Raw genomic sequence first — 19288 nt, 5'->3', positions numbered from 1 at the left:
ATGTCCAGTCACTTGACATATCCAAATTCTTCCCATGGTAATTTTAAAAACTTTAGTCTTACGAGGGTAAAAGTCATGGGCATAAGACTTCTTATAAACAACTCAGCCTAATGAGAACTAGACCCTTTATTTAAGTGTCATTTAAGTATCTATTTCTTCATTGATCTATTCATTCATTAACTCATGTAACAATCATTTGCAGACACCTACTATGTTGAGGTAGTATAAACTACAAATTCAACAAGTTTGATAAGGGAAATAAGAGAGATTGAGTGACAGCTTGAAGGGGAAGATTCTTTCAGGCCTGTGGGACCGGGTGGTGGCATGAAGACATTATTGTGGACTTGAGGGAGTTAATGTGACAGTCCTCGTGTCTCCAGACACTTTCTCTCTGTTAGGAAAGCAAGATTTCTATCCCCAGAGTATGTATGTGTCGTGTCTGCACTGCAGTGGCACAGAGCTGTGTTCAACGAGTGACTACCACTCTGCTGTGTGCCCTGGGACTTGGGGTTAATTGATCAATCATTTCTACCCAGAAGGTAACCATGAGGACTGATGGAACCAGTGTGTACCAAGTGTCTGTTAAGTGTCTGGTCAATGGTTTTCCATAAAGCTACTGCATGGCCATATGTAGGAAGAATATAGACGGTGGGGCAAATTTTTCCCACGTGTAACGCTTACAACAAAATAGCATTAAATACTTAATGTTTCTGGCTAAAGACTATTTCAAAACTTGCAGGACAAAAAAATAGAAAAAATATCTGACACTGAAATGGAGTTACAAAATTAAGGAGGCTGAATTCCCCAGCATAAAAAAATATGAAGCAAGATTGAAATTTCAAGACTAAGTTTAATATGGAAAAATACAAATATGTTTGAGGCCTTTCACAGAGCAGCCAGCATGAAGCAACCAAGAAAACCATGGAAATAATTTGCCTGCCTGGAAATAGTCTGGAGTCAGCTGACACAGCCACAGGAGAGCCCTCTTACGCTTGTCATAAGGGGTAGAGGAATAATTTCAGAAAATTACATTTAAAAGAGAATTATGGGGGAAGAAGATGCTCCCAGAGGAAACAAATAATATGGATGTGAAGAGCAAATACAAATTTAACATGTTTTGAGCTTCTTGGAAACTATGCTAAGTCTAGACATTGCTAGGATTTGGTACGATTTAATCCCCAGCTTTCTGTTCTAAATTTTTGTTTTCTTTTTCACTCTCCAATAAATCATATGCTAGCACCAGCTGCAAAGTTACATATGTTGTATTAGAAGATCTTCCATGAATACCTAACTGGAAATTCCAAGATTCAGGGCCATGTGAATCTAGGCTGGCTGCTTAACCAAAACTTAATTTAATTTTTTTTTGTTTATTTTAGGAAAAAAAAAATTAACGAAAAGCTGTTTCAAGCAACCAGTTTCCAATCCACGTCAGCAACTATGACATTTAATGAAGCACCGTGAGCATTTAGCATGAGAGCTCTGGACTCAGATGCAGGGAGCTTTGCTAGAGAAGGGAGGACAAAGCAGGCGTGTTGTGGCAGGTTGTGGGGGACTCCAAGGCTCTATTTCCAACTTCCATCAGAGAACTTCTGTTTTCACCTGGTTTTCAAATTTGCTTTCCAAAAGGGATTTTGTTTAAGTAAAGGATACAGAAGTTTATAAAAGTTTGAAAACCTCTACATTGCAGGATGTGCAGGCTCTTGCCAGATGGGACAGTGTATGAGACTCTTCCAGGGTGACATCTTAGGCAATTTCCTGTCCAATCACAGATGGTCACGATGCTGCTTTCCTGAGTTAACCTATTAACTGACCCTTGTTTCCCAGGCCTCAGTGGAGCTAGGGTTGTCACGTCTTCACACTGACTAGATTCCCTCACAATCGAGTATATCTGCCACTCCTTGGCTTTTAAAACATAGTCTATGTTCACCCTCTAATATGAAGAGCCCCTTTCACTATTTTCTTTGTCTGTGCTGGAGTCACTTCAGTGGCAAGTGCTCTTTGGTCTCTGCCCCACCCTCCCTCTCATGCCTCTGAGAAGAGGATTTCATTTTCGTGAGAACGTCTTCCCATTCTTCTTACCCTCTTGAACTCACATGTTACGCCACTTAGATGAGGAAGTTGTAGTTAAATAATTAGAGAGGATATGACTTATTTCAAATCAATCCAAGATATACTGAAGTATTGTTTATGAGTAAGATATCAGTCTTGGTGCAGAAAGGAAACAGGAATCCATAAGGTGAGGAAAGTCTTGAAAAGCAAACCTGATACAGTGGGAAAGGTGGGAGACACCATAAGGTGCTGAAGTGATAAAACAGGCCAGTGTTTCTCCACTGCATGTTTTCAATAAATGCTTCCAAGGAAGGAGAGTGGGGCATGAGTAGGGGAGCTACAGAGATAGACCAACTTTTCTTACCAGGAATGCTACAGATAGCACTGGTGACAGCAGTCACCAGTACCCAAGACAATTTAATGTGGAACATAAGTACAGGAATACACATCTTTCATTACAGAGCCATGTACTTATTTTAATGGGCAGGAGATGCTAAATAAGATCTTTTGAATGGAGGAATGCATAAATATATGAATGAATGCATTCATGAAAGAATAAATAAATGCTGCCTAGCACCAAGGAGCAAAGATAGACTCATATCAAGGGAAGCAAATATGATTAAAAATAAGACCCCAGAGTCACACTCAGTCTCTTTCCAGCCTTTTCATCGTCTGGTACATTCAGACAAGTTTCAGGGAAGGATCCTATTTGTCCCATGATAATGATGGGCAAGGCCTACAGAGGGTGGCGAGTTATCTCATACTCCACCTGTGGATGAGGGGTCTTCTCAGGTAAGGCTCTTAAATCCTAGGCCTGAGTAAATTTTTTCAAATTTTATTTTAGACACGGTCTCTCTCTGTTGCCTAGACTGGAGTACAGTGGCACGATCACAGCTCAATGCAGCCTCAGAGGGCCTCAACCTCCCAGGCCCAAGTGATCCTCCCACCTCAGCCTCTTCAGTGACTAGGACTACAGGTTCATGCCTCCATGCTTGGCTAACTTTAAAAAATGTTTGTTTGCTCGTTTGTTTTTTGTAGAGATGGGGATTCACCATGTTGCCCAGGCTGATCTTGAACTCCTGGGCTCAAGTGATTCCCTTGCCTCGTCCTCCCAAAATTCTGGGATTATAGGCTTGAGCCACCATGCCTGGCTCTGAGTAAAGATTAAGGGAAGCCATGGTGCTATCGCAATAGGGTACCAGGCAGCTTAACAAAGGCAGAAGGGAACCTCAGAGAACCCCGAAGAGCCACCATAAAGTGAGTGCTGGAGGAGCTGAACTTCAGTCAGTACAGGTGCTGAACAGCCAGCCATAAGGTGTGCAGTGTTAGTAATTCCACCCTCTGCCCTGGGAGCAAGGTGTGTGGAGAAACCTGTAGCACTTTATGACCATCAGAATCAAGACTTTTTCAAAAAGACCGTGGAGTACTCTTTGACCTGTGCATATAACAAGAGCCTTTCTCAAATAAGAAAGAAATGAATTGGAGAAAACCACTGTTTACATGGCAGAGTGTGTCTCCTTCACACACCTCTTGTTTGAAGTTAATCATGACATTGCAACACCAAGTGATTCCAAATAATCTGCTAGGAGTCATCATTTCTAATGATTGCCTAGTCTATTCATAGCTAATCAAGAGGATGTTATAAAACATGAGTCAGACAGCCTCCGGCTTTCTGGAAGGGCAAGGACTCTATATATACAGAGGGAGCTTCCTAGCTGGGATATTGGAGCAGCAGGAAGCTGGGAAGCCATCACTTACCTTGCACTGAGGAAGAAGACAAAGGCCAGTATGCACAGCTTTCCTCCACTGCTGCTGCTGCTGTTCTGGGGTGTGGTGTCTCACAGCTTCCCAGCGACTCTAGAAACACAAGAGCAAGATGTGGACTTAGTCCAGGTAAATGCTGCATTGCATGTGACAATAATGCAAATTTTTAGTTTGTATTTTTCCGTAGTAATGTAATAGAGTTTTTTAAGGATAGGTTTCCTACAAAGAGATTTTTTTTTTTTTGCTAGAAACAGCACCCTCCACCCAAAATGTATCTAGCCATGCATAGGCTCTCTTTTTCCAGTTGGAGGTGAGAATGAACTAAAGGAACAGCATCCAAATCTCTCTCCACAAATTGTAGACTTGTAACAGTATGCAAATCTTTCTCTACAAAAATTGCTCTACTATGAAGTTCTTACTTCACAATAACTAATAGTAGGGACATTTCTACTCTGAAATTTCATTTCTCACCAAAAATAAGGATAAAAGCAATTGCGAAATCTAAACACAAGCTTTAAAAGCAGTTCTCTGTTTTGGCTAAAACTTAATGCCATCAATTCTTAGAATAATGAGAAATATTTCCTATGCAGTGTTTCAATAATTTTCTTTTGTCAGAAATACCTGGAAAAATACTACAACCTGAAGAATGATGGGAGGCAAGTTGAAAAGCGGAGAAACAGTGGCCCAGTGGTTGAAAAATTGAAGCAAATGCAGGAATTCTTTGGGCTGAAAGTGACTGGGAAACCAGATGCCGAAACCCTGAAGGTGATGAAGCAGCCCAGATGTGGAGTACCTGATGTGGCTCAGTTTGTCCTCACTGAGGGGAACCCTCGCTGGGAGCAAACACATCTGACCTACAGGTAGTCAGACTGAGGGCCAGAGTGAGAGAGCTATTTCCCATGACAGTAGTAAGAAGTCAAGTCCAATATGTCTCTATTTTGTTTCATTCTAAGGATTGAAAATTACACGCCAGATTTGCCAAGAGCAGATGTGGACCATGCCATTGAGAAAGCCTTTCAACTCTGGAGTAATGTCACACCTCTGACATTCACCAAGGTCTCTGAGGGTCAAGCAGACATCATGATATCTTTTGTCAGGGGAGGTAAGTTCTTCTTATAGCACCTTAACCTCACCTTGCCCCTAAATCTCGTAGCTTTGCAACTGGAATTTCTTGTTTAAGAGGAATGTTGATTTTATGGGCTCAAAAAGGGAAACTGCATCACATTTGATGGATGTCTATTGGCCTCTTAACAAAGCTAATGCTTGCCCTTCTGGCTTAGCTTACATAAGAACCACAAGGAATCTTTGCTGAATTGTTTCTTTCAGATCATCGGGACAATTCTCCCTTTGATGGACCTGGAGGAAATCTTGCTCATGCTTTTCAACCAGGCCCAGGTATTGGAGGGGATGCTCATTTTGATGAAGATGAAAGGTGGACCAACAATTTCAGAGGTAAGCCAATCAAACTTGCCTCTCTCAATTCTTCCACTGCTTCATGTTTCATTGTAATATTGGTTGATTTAGTTGAAAGGATGCATTCGTAGAAGTATGTATTTTTCTATTACCACCCAGAAAATTAGTGATACACTTAGAAAAGTGAAAGAGAGGTCTTTTCTGCTAGCTAACAACATCTTAGCAGTGACAACTAGGCCACTCTAAAATTTTTATTAAGAAAATGTTGAAAACTTTGATGTTTTAATTGTGGGCATCAACATTGAAACTTTTTCATTAGAAGAAAACAGTGAAATTTAACAGTGGTCATAAACTTATGTGGAAATTAAAGAAAAGGAAGGCTTTTTGTGTTTTCCAAAATTTCCAGCAGTCAACATTTATCAGTTTTGTAAATAAGAAAAGTATTAAATATTAGGCTGGGCGCAGTGGCTCATGCCTGTAATCCCAGCACTTTGGGAGGCCGAGGCAGGCAGATCACAAGGTCAGGAGTTCGAGACCAGCCTGACCAATATGGTGAAACCCTGTCTCTTCTAAAAATACAAAAATTAGACAGGCATGGTGGCACACGTCTGTAATCTCAGCTACTCAGGAGGCTGAGGAAGGAGAATCGCTTGAACCCAGGAGGCGGAGGTTGCAGTGAGCCGAGATCATGCCACTGCACTCCAGCCTGGGTGACAGAGCAAGACTCTGTCTCAAGAAAGAAAAAAAGAAAAAGAAAAATATTAAATGTTAATAGAACATTTTGCTTCTCTGTGAAATAATACATGTCATTTAATCATTGATAATATTGATTAATCTGTGGTGTGCTTTCAGTCAGCTGAGTTTGTCTTTTAATTGTATCAGTGTAATCATAGAGTTTAGGTTTCAACATGTCTCTTCGTTATTAATAAATGCATGCCATCTGCCTTCGGAAAAAAGATATACATGCATATATTTCAAAAGTCACTGATAAAATAGTAACATTAGTCCTTGTAGTTGTGAATTATTTATTAGTTAAATGCCTCAAAACTGAATACCTTTCAAATAATTACAAATTGATTTATTGGCCTTTTTAGAGTACAATTTATATCGTGTTGCGGCTCATGAACTCGGCCATTCTCTTGGACTCTCCCATTCTACTGATATCGGGGCTTTGATGTACCCTAGCTACACCTTCAGTGGTGATGTTCAGCTAGCTCAGGATGACATTGATGGCATCCAAGCCATATATGGTGAGTATGGAGAAAAACATTACGGACAAGGGCCTGGTGGTCTTTATACGTATTTCAAATAAAACAGCCATTAGCGATATCCTTGAAGAAGCTGTCTTCATTGTTTATGTAGTTTTCTAATACTAGGAAAAACTAACTCCAGGTATTTTATTTTCCTTAGGACCTTCCCAAAATCCTGTCCAGCCCATCGGCCCACAAACCCCAAAAGTGTGTGACAGTAAGCTTACCTTTGATGCAATAACTACGATTCGGGGAGAAGTGATGTTCTTTAAAGACAGGTAAGATGTCAGTTCTTCTTTGTGATCTGCATTTGTAATAATAACAACATTTACCACTATGGTTAACTATTATGCTTCACATGTTACTTATTTCACGCTGATTTACATCTATAATCATATGGTAGCAACCGCATGCATTTATACAACATAATGTACTTGTAACAACTTTGTTTTTCTACATGTATTAGGTCATCTGATTCTCAGAAAATATAGTTGATTTAGAAAATCAGTATGTAGATCTTTTTTTACAGATTAGCAAAGCAAGTCAGAGAGAAGAAAAGAGATCTTTTGGGGGCATAGAGCTCATTGGTAGCAGAGCAGTTATTGGTCTTCTGTCCCCTACTTCAGGTCTCTTTTCATTATGCCACTCTTTATGGTGATAAGTATCATAGGACTTTCTTAGGAGAAAGTGGTCCTTTCCATAGCAACATCTCACTGATGAGGGTTGCATAGCCATCCTTTATTATCTCCCCTGCCATCCTGGAAAAATGGCCTTCCCAAAGCCTATTATCTTGAAGGGTCTCTGTTGCCCCCTGGAGGCCCAGAGAAGAAGAGAAGGGAGGGAGCCAATGCTGGGAAAGTCCCCAAGAACTGATGAAATCCCTCCTGGGACAGATAGGGGCAGCCACAACGTGGTGCTTCCCTCTTCAGAGAAGAATCCTAGAACTCCCTCTGCAGCATGTGGACTCAAAAAGTTGGGGTCATCTCACATGCAAGGAGGAGGCCTGCTCTCTGTACCATAGTGATTCCTAAAGGATCAGGCAAAATAATAGCACACTGTTTTGGTGTGTTATTGCACGCTGCATTTGGTGAATGACGCAGTCCACAGAAAGATCAACGCATAGAAATTCAGGGTGGTCTGAAAGGCTCGTTCTCTGCAGCCTCTCAAGTGCTGTGGCACTGTTTTACTACCCTGTAGTCGCATCTCTCCTAGAATTCAGGGCACTGGCTCGTAATTCTTTCTGCCTTCTCTTTACTTTTTAAGTGTAAAAGATAAGGCTGAAGGTAAACTATACAGGATGTGGTTCAATAATCACAATGCTGGGACAAGTTAAGAAAACACATGGTTTTAAAGGAAACCTCTCAGTACAGCAGGACACACCTATCAAACCAAATATTACTAGATGGAACAGGACCAATTTGAGGATTTGCCAGAATTGAAAGGACACAGAGATCATTTAAATGTCGCCACGTCAAGGAGACATGAAAGGCTAGAGATAGAGATAGTAACTGATTTGCCTAAGGCATCACAACCAGGCAGAGGCAGAACTGGACCTAGAAGTCAGGTTTCTGACAGCCAAGGCCATAGGCTTCCCTGTGGCCTGGAATCTGGAGCTCTTCTGTGTCAGCCCACATGACAGTCTAGGCTGTGCTGTTACCCTAGTCCCTATAAACTCTATAATCCACTTTGTGTAAGTACTACTAACCAAGGGACAACAAAGGGAGTGGCTGCCAGAGCTGAGTTTAAAAATCAACCTTAGCCTCTTACCAGCTGGATGGCCTTAAACACCTCCCTTAGTCTCCCTGACCTCAATTTCTCATCCACAAACACTCTCTTGTAGCGTCCTTGTGATAAGGTCTGATGTAAGGAATGGGCCTGGTGTGTTGTAAGTAATCGCTAAATAGGATATTAGAGTCATGGTCCAGCTGGTAATGTGCACAGCTGATCCCTAATGGCTCACCAAAGCTGACTGTTAAATTTTGAAGAATTTTGCAAGCTAGCTGTGAACCATAGCTATCATTAAAAATTAAATTATGGGCCAGGTGCAGTGGCTCACACTTGTAATCGCAGCACTTTGGGAGGCTGAGGCGGGGGAATCATTTGAGATCAGGAGTTCAAGACCAGCCTGGCCAACATGGTGAAACCCTGTCTCTACTAAAAGTACAAAAATTAGCTGGGCGTGTTGGCCTGCACCTGTAATCCCAGCTACTCAGGAGGCTGAGGCAGGAGAATCCTTGAACCTGGGAGGCAGAGGTTGCAGTGAGCCAAGATTGCACCACTACACTCCAGCCTGGGTGACAGAGTGAGACTCTGTCTCAAAAAAGTAAATAAATAAAAAATAAATAGATAAAACTTAAATTATATGAACAAAATTAAATTACATTAAAATAAAAGGTAATAAAAATAATCAAAATTCATCCATTTGTCATAATTTTTACTGCATTTTTCTACTTATTTATGCTTTTAAAGTTACTTATGCCTATTTTATTTGTATGCTATACAATGGTGCTCCACTGAGACTCTTGAAATTCATCATAATGAGAGTATTTCAAGCTAGTGAAATCAGCAAATGCTATAAACCAACCCTCCTTTGCAGAGCTGAATGTTATACATTTACCAGCACACCACTAGTGCCAGCAACAAGAAGGAGCTACAGCTGGATGTCTGCCAGAGATTACCAGAAATTAGATGGAAACTTTTCTTGCTTTTTTTATAATCAGATTCTACATGCGCACAAATCCCTTCTACCCGGAAGTTGAGCTCAATTTCATTTCTGTTTTCTGGCCACAACTGCCAAATGGGCTTGAAGCTGCTTACGAATTTGCCGACAGAGATGAAGTCCGGTTTTTCAAAGGTAATCCTTCTAATTATTTTTCACTGTTTTAATAAATCAATTTTTCATTCCCTTTGGGGCTGAGATACAAGGGTACTAGCTACATTCTCTCCAGGGACTTTTGAAAATCTCAGTCTCACCAATGAAATCAATGAAAGTCCATCAACTTAACTAAACAGTGCGTAGAGCATTTTGGAGTCATTTTAAACAAAGGCAAATAACTGGAGACAGAATGTTGTGGCCTTTTTAATGAATCTAGATTTACAAAAATGTTTTCTGCACAAACTATGTATTTAAAACCCCCTCCATATTCCTGGGAATACTCAAAGTAAAACTCGAGACTTGGGCCAATCCTACAGAGGATGGAACAGAAAGATTTTGTTTGTATAATTTCCTAGACTCTATTTCAATACAAACTACCCTCTTGAGAATGGGAAAGGCTCCAGTAGGCAGCTAAGACAGAGGATGCCACAGCCAGACAGGGGATGCCGCTGCCCTCCTGTAAGAGTGTGGTCCTCAGACCAGCAGCATTGGCATCATCTGACAGTCTGTTACAAATTCGGAATCTCAGGTCCTGCTTCAGATCTTCTTTGATAGAATCTGAATTTTAACAAGTTTCCTGGGCAATTCATATGCAGATCAAATTATGAGAAGTTCTGAATACTGTGAATTGAATGGGAGAAACTTCTTCAATTCTGTCAGAGTGAAACACAATCCAATGATCAGCTCCTGGACTTTGAAGGCACTATGCCACACACCAGTATTTTTGCAAACATGTGTTTAGCATGGTACAATGAGTAAGACATTTGACTCAGCCATACACCCAAGGCAAAGAATTAAATGCAGTTCAGATGGGCCAAATGCTTTGAAACAGGATTTCTAGCCTTTAAATTATGGAATTAAATGGAAGTTAGAGACAGAAAGTTTCAAATTCTTTTTTTATGAGGGGTAAATAGCACGTGTGTACAATAAGAGAAATCTTGGCTTTAGTATATGAGACCAGCTTTATGTGATGAGGGGCTTACTGAGTATAAACACAGAATCTGGACACAGCATTAATTCAAGTATTTGGAACTATCTTCTAGTCAAATGCAGTGATTTGAATCCAGGATTGCAAATCCTTACAGGTTGTGAGTCACTACATCACTTCACCCTTTATGATACAAATGGTTTGAACTTCCACAGTCCATGAGCAAACCTGGAGAACCGAAGTTTATATCACCAAGGTGACATAACTAACTCTTTAGTCATTTGAACATCTGACTTTGGAAAGAAGCCCCCAACCCCATAAGCGAGTCATTCTCAAAGCTTGCTGCAGATTAGAAACAACTAAGAAGCTTCCAAAGATAGACACATTTAATTGGTCTGGGATAGGGTCCTGGCATCAGTATTTTCAAAAATCTCCCTAGATGATTCTAATCTGCAGCCAGGGCACTGCACTAGCATGTGAAACTAAGAACTTAGCTGGGAATTCACTTACTGCCTATTGAAGTCTTAGGCAAGTGTTTTCATCACTCTTTCTTGATTGGCAGGGAATAAGTACTGGGCTGTTCAGGGACAGAATGTGCTACATGGATACCCCAAGGACATCTACAGCTCCTTTGGCTTCCCTAGAACTGTGAAGCATATCGATGCTGCTCTTTCTGAGGAAAACACTGGAAAAACCTACTTCTTTGTTGCTAACAAATACTGGAGGTAAGTTTAAGTGCAGAGAATGTTAGGGCCTCAGTTCTTTATACATAAAAAATTCTAGAACAGCCCATTTCAAAGTGAGTCTCAAACTGCCTTGGCCAGCATCCTTTTCTTCAGATGGATGGTGCCAATCTATCATCTATTTAGTCTGTTGACCAATAATCATCACATAATGCCTGCACTGGGAATCCAGAGAATGTAGGGGGATGAATTTTAAAAGGATGTAGAATTGAGGACATTCATCTTAACAGAGCTACTTCGGCCAAAAGTTACTTATCTTCCATAGTGTGTTACCTCAATAGGACATAGCGTAGAACCTACTGGAGAATTCAATGTTGGATTTCAGAGGGGCCTTAAAGTCCTTTTAGTTCACCCGACATTCCACCTTACCCCATCCACTCCCCATTTCACAAATGATATATAAAATGAAATATTCTGGTTAAATTCCTCATTGTGTATTTTCTGTAATGATTTTCAGAGTGCACATGTTTAGCAAAAGGTCTGACACCGTTAACTCTTTTCTGACCAGGTATGATGAATATAAACGATCTATGGATCCAGGTTATCCCAAAATGATAGCACATGACTTTCCTGGAATTGGCCACAAAGTTGATGCAGTTTTCACGAAAGATGGTAAGTGAATATACATGTATTTCCTCCATTTCATTGCCATAGCAATAACATCATTATTGTTAGTTGGAACAGCAAATGCCAAAAATATCTGTGCTCACAGGTGAATTGGTTTCTCAAGAATTCAAGTTCAACCTAGAAACTACTTGTATAATGTAATAAGTCTCTTTTGTTTTGTTTCTAGGATTTTTCTATTTCTTTCATGGAACAAGGCAATACAAATTTGATCCTGAAACAAAGAGAATTTTGACTCTCCAGAAAGCTAATAGCTGGTTCAACTGCAGGAAAAATTGAACATTACTAATTTGAATGGAAAACACATTGTGTGAGTCCAAAGAAGGTGTTTTCCTGAAGAACTGTCTATTTTCTCAGTCATTTTTAAGCCCTAGAATCACTGACACACAGAATGTAATCTTATTTATACCTAATTTTGCATATTTTTTTACTATTTAGAATGTAGCCCTTTTTGTACTGATATAACTTAGTCCCACAAATGGTGGGTACGAAACGTCAAGTTCGTGGCTTATGGATTCATATAGGCTAGAGTTGCAAAGATCTTTTCAGAGTATGCAACTCTGACATTGATCCCAGAAAGCAGCTTCAGTGACAAACATATCCTTTCAAGACAGAAAGAGACAGGAGACATGAGTCTTTGCCAGAGGAAAAGCAGCTCCAGAACACATGTGCAGTCACTGGTGTCACCCAGGATAGGCAAGGGGTAACTCTTCTAACACAAAATAAGTGTTTTATGTTTGGAATAAAGTCAACCTTGTTTCTACTGTTTTATACACTTTCTATGATATTTATTATTGTTACTTTCTGATGACAAAGCCACACTTACAGAGACTGCTTTTCAAATTTGAAATGGGAAGTAGACAATATAAAAAATATTCATGTGGGAAATGAGGATATACAAAAAACTCAAATATTCTCTATTCACATGGAATTTATACTATATAAACTGGGGTGGGGGAGGGGAATGCATTTCCCTTGCCCCATTTATGAATTCCAAAGGTGGTTTTAGGTAAAATCAGTGACATCATGGTAGAGCGTTCTAGGTGTATGTCATTTTCTCTCTTCTGAACATATGGGAGGGTTCCATTTTCCCACAGTCCAACTCCTTGCAGAGTTGGGTGGTGGACGGTGGGGCATCTGAATACTTCTAGCCAGAGGGTTGAGTGAAGTGACAAATATCATTTTCAGACTGGAACATTTAACTGCTGGTGGAAATTTCTCTAGTAGTCTACTCCTTCTGTCCTGTGGTAGAAGTACATCATGAGAGAGTTGCCACAAGACAGAACAAGCTGAATTGCTGGAGGTAACTGCTCCAAATAGTTACACAAACCTCAGTAGACTTTGCTTAAGCAGGAAATCAAATTTCAGGCTGGCCATGGTGGCTCACACCTATAATACTAGCATTTTGGGTGGCTGAGACAGGAGGATTGCTTGAGACTAGGAGTTCGAGACCAGCCTGGGCAACATAGTAAGGCTCCACCTCTACAAAAAAAAATTTTAAAAATAGCTGAGTATAGTGGTACACACCTGTAGTCCCAGCTACTCAGAGGGCTGAGATGGGAGGATCACTTGAGCCCAGGAGTTGGAGGATGCAGTGAGTCATAATCGCACCACTTTATTAGTCCGTTCTCACATTGCTATAAAGAATTACCTCAGACTGGATAATTTATAAAGAAAAAAGGTTTAATTGGCTCACGGTTTCACCAGCTGTACAGGGAGCATGGCTGGGAAGACCTCAGGAAACTTATAATCATGACAGAAGGTGAAAGAGAAGCCGGCATGTCCTACATGGCTGGAGCAAGAGGAAGACAGAGAGCAGGGGGAAGTGCTACACACTTTTAAACAACCAGATCTTGTGAGAACTCACTCACTATCACAAGAACAGCAAAGGGGAAATCCACTCACATGATTCACCTACCTCCCACCAGATCCCTCCTCCAACGCTGAGGAATTACAATTCCACACAAGATTTGTGTAGGGACACAGAGCCAAACCATATCACCACTGCACTCCAGCCTGGGCTACAGAATGAGATTCTTGTCTCTAAACATATATACAACTTTTATTTCCTAAGCCACTAAGATTTTCTATTTGGTTAATGCTGCATAATATAGTTTGTCAAGATAATCACTAGTTTATCATGACTAATTTGGGAGGAAAGTTTATGTAGGCAGGAGTCTTGCAAGTAGCTTTATACAGGCAGAAGCAAGCTCTACACAGGCAGAAGTAGTACCTCCCTCTTGCCAGAGGAGCACAAACTACGCTTGCATGGAGAATTGATAAAGACCTCATTTGAGACAAAAACCTCACAAGATAGTGTTTGCCCTCGCCCCAAATTGCCCTTCCCTCTGCTCATTATTTTCAGGCAAATGACTAAGATCAGGTCTCAGTATAGTTCAGATCCTAGCTATGGTAGGAAATAGGTTACTAACCAAAAGAATTATAGGACCTGGGCATTAAGTATCATCAGAAATCAAGGAAACACATATGGGAGTAAATCTGAAAGGCATCGGATTAAGTTGGGGGATGTAAGGTTGGAGAGGGAAGAATTTATTGACATCGATACACACATTCTTGACTTGGGAATCAATTTTCTAGAAAGGAAACCAGCAGCTTGTCTAATACTCTGCTGACATGGATTCTCAAATCTTGGACACAATGATGTCCTGTGGTATATGAGGTGGAGATGCCAGAATTTCTGTGGCATGATTTTGAGGAAGAAGTCAGAAGGCGCAGAGAGATTTGAACCTTAAAATGAATCTATTACATGAGATTGAAGAACCCACCATCATACTCTGTTGCCTGGGAAGGCCCAGAGGGCACTCTTTTCATTGGCTTTCATTGAAGCCATAAGGACCATACTGGTGAGGGTGCACACTGGTGTCTCAGAGATACCTGGTGGTAGTTGTTCTCTGTAAGGTGGGTTAAGAATATGAGGTGTTTCTGGGGAATTGGCCTCTCTAGTATCATTAAAGATGATGGGATAGCAGAATGGCAAAAGTGCATACATACAGATGTATATGTATATACATGTATATACATACACATCCATATACATATATACATATGTATGTACACATGCATACATATATCTCTCCATTTATATACACACATATACTATACTATATATACATATACATACGTATATACAAATCATACTTATCATATGTATGTACAAATAATACAAAACATGAATAATATGTATACGTTATAATATGTATACACAAATCATACAAAACATGCATATACGTATGTGTGTGTGTATATATATACATATGTATGTGTATATATGGAGACAGAAATCCTCCTTCAAGGGGACCCAGTCTCTCTCTCTCCCTCTCTCTCTGTCTCTCTCTCTCACACACACACACACACACACACACACACACACATCTTAGTAACTGTGATGCCACTATATACCAAGGATTACACATATGTCTTTTAAATTATCCTCATAAAGGTACCTATGGCCATCCGCCAGGTTAACTGTGCACTGGGGAAGAAGAGTACTCAGATTTTGCAAGGACAGTTGGATGCCAGATCTGAACTGACCTGGTATCAGAGGTCCCAAAATGGCATTATGGCCTTCCAGTTTAGAAAGGGGGTATATGAGGGAAAATGATAAATAGGGTTCTGACTCAAGGTCATCTCACCATGGGCCCCGTGGGCCCACAGACCATCTTGTGGTTGTTCCCTGACTTCTGGAATAAGATCTTTATGGTAGGAAGGGCCAACTAGTAGCCCCTGAAACTGCTCCTCCTAAACTCTGGTCAAAATAGTAAACCAAAAGCAGCAAAAAACCAATGTCACATCCTGGGAGGATTGCACAGACTGGTTACACTATCAGAGATTTAAAAGCAACAAGGAGGGTAATCCTCTCACAACCTCACTCAATTAATCCTTGGAGCCCTTGCATAAACCAAATACATCATGATGGTGGACTTACCTAGTGGGTAACTACCTAGCAGGTAACTTACCTAGTGGGTAATTACCATTACAGCTACTATTTCAGATATGATTTCTTTACTAGAGCAAATTAACACAGCCTCAGAAACATGATACAGGGTGATTCAAGAGGAGTGTTTAGAGATTTCCACTATTGTCTTTGAGCCCAGAAATGCACTAGAAAGTAGCAGTTTTGCTTGTTTGGGTTTTGTTTGGGTTTTAAATGAGGCTCTAGCCTTCCAGTTTGAATCCTTTTGGAGAATTTAACCCCAAACACCACTCTAAGGGGAAGTAGTAGCTTTTTTCCAGACCTATCCCATATGTCTTAAAGGGGCAGTGTTCTGGCCAATAAATTGCAGTGCAAAGCTGCAAGATCTGCTCTGCCATTCAACTCTTTGTGATCTTGACCATTCTGAGTCTTCGATTCCTTTCTGTGGTAAAGGGAAAATAACACTAACTTCCAGGATTGTCGTAAAGATAGAAGAGGTTAGATCACCTAGCACAGTGCCTGTCATGTTGAAAATATTCAACAAATGATAATTGCTCTTTTCTTTTGCATATTCCCCTAAAGCCAGAATTTTTCTTCAGTGCTTCTTTCCTCCCCAATGAGGGTCTTCCCACCAGAAAAGCCCACTGCACCAAGGAATCAACAGAGCAACTAACCTAACACATTGTTACTGTATTTCCTACACATTGGAAATACAGTAACTACATTCATAGACCATTATTTTATGTGTTTAGGTATTGTTAAAATAATAATGGCCTATAATGTCCTATAATGGACACAACATAAAATTATGCTTTCTAATATTCACAACACTGAAGTCATGATACTGAGGTCTGTCTAACCCCTACTTTGATACTTTGCCTCCTTCCATTGATAGTATTTTCTATAGCAAGCATAAGTGACCTGCAGTATTTGACTAAACTACCAGAATAGAGAAAAAAATGAATATAAATCTGACAATAAACTGTGTTCCCATTGTGAAGCAGTCAAATTGTAACTAAAAGCATGGGAAAGAGGTGAACTTTTCACTTGTTATGAGTCTGTGTAAAAACCAGTAATTTCCAACGAAAGAAGTTGCAAAATACTGAAGTCAGTGTCATGCCATGGTTGACGCAGGATTATATGTATACGTGTACAACCTTAAAATCAGAGGTCTTTGGGTATTGAAAATTAATAGCTAACCAGTTTTCCCAAGAATTGGATAAAATGGAAGTGAAAAACCGTTATGCATTTCTCTGTCTTAGTCACTGAAATTGCACTGGATTGTAGACCTGCCTTCTGTCTGGATCACATCAGTGCAGCACAGGCCAAGAGGAGCTGCAAGTGACAGAACAGATAAACATAGATCAAATGAAGTAACTGTGTTAGCAGGATGATCAGAGAGTTGGGAGAAAAGAACAGAAGCTAAGGAGATAAATTGAAGGCATGTTCAGGGGTGAGTTCAAGAATGAGAAATAGGCTGAGTGCGCTGGCTCACGCCTGTAATCCCACCACTTTGGGAGGCTGAGGTGGGCGGATCATGAGATCAGGAGACTGAGACCATCCTGGATAACACGGTGAAACCCCGTCTCTACTAAAAATACAAAAAATTAGCCGAGCGTGGTGGTGGGCACCTGTAGTCCCAGCTACTCGGGAGGCTGAGGCAGGAGAATGGTGTGAACCCAGGAGGCGGAGCTTGCAGTGAGCTGAAATCGCACCAGTGCACTCCAGCCTGGGTGACAGAGCGAGACTCAGTCTCAAAAAAAAAAAAGAATGAGAGATAAAGAACAGTGTCAAGACATAAAAGAAAAAAAGTTGGGGAAGAACCAAGGTCCAAGCCAAGAGGTTGTTTTAAAACTTTTGTCATTACTATTATTTTAAATATATTTGGGGGGTACAAGTGCAGGTTTGTTACATGGATATATTGCATAGTGTTGAAGTCCGAGCTTTTAGTGTAACTCTCACTGGAATAGAAGACATTGTGCCCCCATTAGATAATTTCTCATCCCTCTTTTCCCTCCCACCCTCCCACCCTCCCGAGTGTCCAGTGTCTATTATTCCACACAGTATATCCATGTGTACACATTATTCAGCTCCCACTTGTAAATCAGAACATGCAGTATTTGACTTTCTGTTTCTAAATTATTTCACATAACATAATGGCCTCCACTTCCATCCATGTTACTGCTAAAGACATTATGTCATTCTTTTTTATGGCTGCATAGTATTCCAAACAGTATGGAGATTTCTCAAAGACCAAAAAAATAGAACTACCATTCAACCCAGCAATCCCACTACTGGATATCTACCCAAAGGAAAAGAAATCATTATGTCAAAAAGATACCTGTACTCGTATGTTTATTGCAGCACTATTCACAATAGCAAAGATATGGATAATGAAGCCAAGAAGTTTTTGATAAACATCCAAGTTGTAGTCATGGAGGTTTCTTCTGGCAGTTCTGAATAATCTCTTCCCACTTGTTAGCTTTTGATCGTGAGCTTATTATTCAATTTTTCTAATCTCAACTTTGTTGGGTTGTTCTGAAGTTTAAAAATAACTCACATTTAAGAACTGGCTACAGTGGAAGCTCAATACCAGGGGTTTCACCTTTCTTTAAGTATGAGCTCTGTATGCTTCCTTGCCTGACCCTATACATACTTCAGTAGGTTTAACAAGTAATGAATTATTTAAAGACAAATATAAGACTCACCTGCTCCAGGTCATTAATTTCTTCCAGGTGTCATGGTTTAATGCAGGACAAGTTTAAACACTAACATCATTTCTGTGAGACATGTGCTATCCTACAGGTTCCCAATTATAGTCATAGCTATTACTACAATGTAAACTTTCATTGTATCATTACCACATAATAAAATCCATTAACAGGATGTGTCAACACTAATAAAGTTATGACTCAAGCAAAAATGGGCATCTCACAGCTTGTCAAATCAGGGCCTGGGGCATTGTCATAGATTTGTCAGGCCAACAAGCTTTGTCTGTTAAAGGTGTTGGAGTGAAATAAGAAGAGATTTGTTCCCCAGTATAAAGCATACAAAATAATCTTGTGAGTGTGGTTATATCCACCCCATTTTATAGATGACCAAATAATGGCCTGAATTAATTATACACAGTCATGTGTGACTTAACAATGGGGACACATTCTAAGAAACATGTCCTTAGGCAATTTCTCCATTGTGCAAATACCATGGATTAAACTTACAAAAACTTCTATGGTACAGCCTACTACATGCCTAGACTATGTGGTACAGCCTTTAAAAAATTTTCTGGGGAAAGTGATCCTCCCATCTCAGCCTTCCAAGTAACTGAGAGTAGAGGTGTCAGCCACCACGCCCAGCAAGCCTATTACTCCTAGGCTACAAACCTATACAGCATGAAGTTCTACTGACTACTGGAGGCAATTGTAACATAATAATAAGTATTACTGTATCTACACATATTTTAACATAAAAAATACTATAAAAAGATGGTATTAAAGATAAAAAATGGTACAACTATACAGGGCACTAACTGTGAATGAAGCTTGCCAGACTGGAAGTTACTCTGAGTCAGTGAGTGAGTGGTGAGTGAATCTGTACACTATGTAGACTTTATGAACATTGTATACCTAGACTACACTAAATTTATAAAAGCATTTTTCTTTCTTCAATATAAATTAACCTTAGCTTACTGTAGTAACTTTTTTACTTTAT

The 19288-nt window shown here is 40.1% G+C and overlaps 1 protein-coding gene and 1 long non-coding RNA gene across 2 annotated transcripts; one reads left to right on the top strand and one right to left on the bottom strand.

Annotated features, from left to right (window-relative positions):
• The first annotated feature begins 3643 nt into the window (after positions 1-3643).
• Positions 3644-12417, top strand: MMP1 (matrix metallopeptidase 1). Its single transcript, XM_002822400.4, has 10 exons — positions 3644-3942; positions 4429-4673; positions 4767-4915; positions 5140-5265; positions 6321-6476; positions 6637-6754; positions 9197-9330; positions 10842-11004; positions 11531-11634; positions 11816-12417. The coding sequence occupies exons 1-10, from the start codon at positions 3838-3840 to the stop codon at positions 11923-11925; spliced, it is 1410 nt and encodes a 469-aa protein (XP_002822446.2). The 5' UTR covers positions 3644-3837; the 3' UTR covers positions 11926-12417.
• Positions 6640-18670, bottom strand: LOC129048753 (uncharacterized). The gene is made up of 2 exons (XR_008511342.1): positions 18289-18670; positions 6640-6780 (listed from the first exon to the last, which is right to left on the bottom strand). It is a non-coding gene; the product is annotated as an uncharacterized LOC129048753 (long non-coding RNA).
• Between the last annotated feature and the right edge of the window lie 618 nt (positions 18671-19288).

The sequence above is a fragment of the Pongo abelii genome, chromosome 9 (genome assembly GCF_028885655.2).
Source record: "Pongo abelii isolate AG06213 chromosome 9, NHGRI_mPonAbe1-v2.0_pri, whole genome shotgun sequence".
Lineage (NCBI taxonomy): Eukaryota > Metazoa > Chordata > Mammalia > Primates > Hominidae > Pongo > Pongo abelii.
Note: the sequence above shows the minus strand (reverse complement) of the source record. Positions and strands in the feature narration are given on the sequence as shown.

Bases quoted from the DNA above. Each gene is read 5' to 3' on its own strand.
- MMP1 (XM_002822400.4), top strand. From the start codon at position 3,838: ATGCACAGCTTTCCTCCACTGCTGCTGCTGCTGTTCTGGGGTGTGGTG. The intron at 4,916-5,139 runs GTAAGTTCTTCT...TGTTTCTTTCAG, and splicing joins GATATCTTTTGTCAGGGGAG to ATCATCGGGACAATTCTCCC. The intron at 5,266-6,320 runs GTAAGCCAATCA...TGGCCTTTTTAG, and splicing joins GTGGACCAACAATTTCAGAG to AGTACAATTTATATCGTGTT.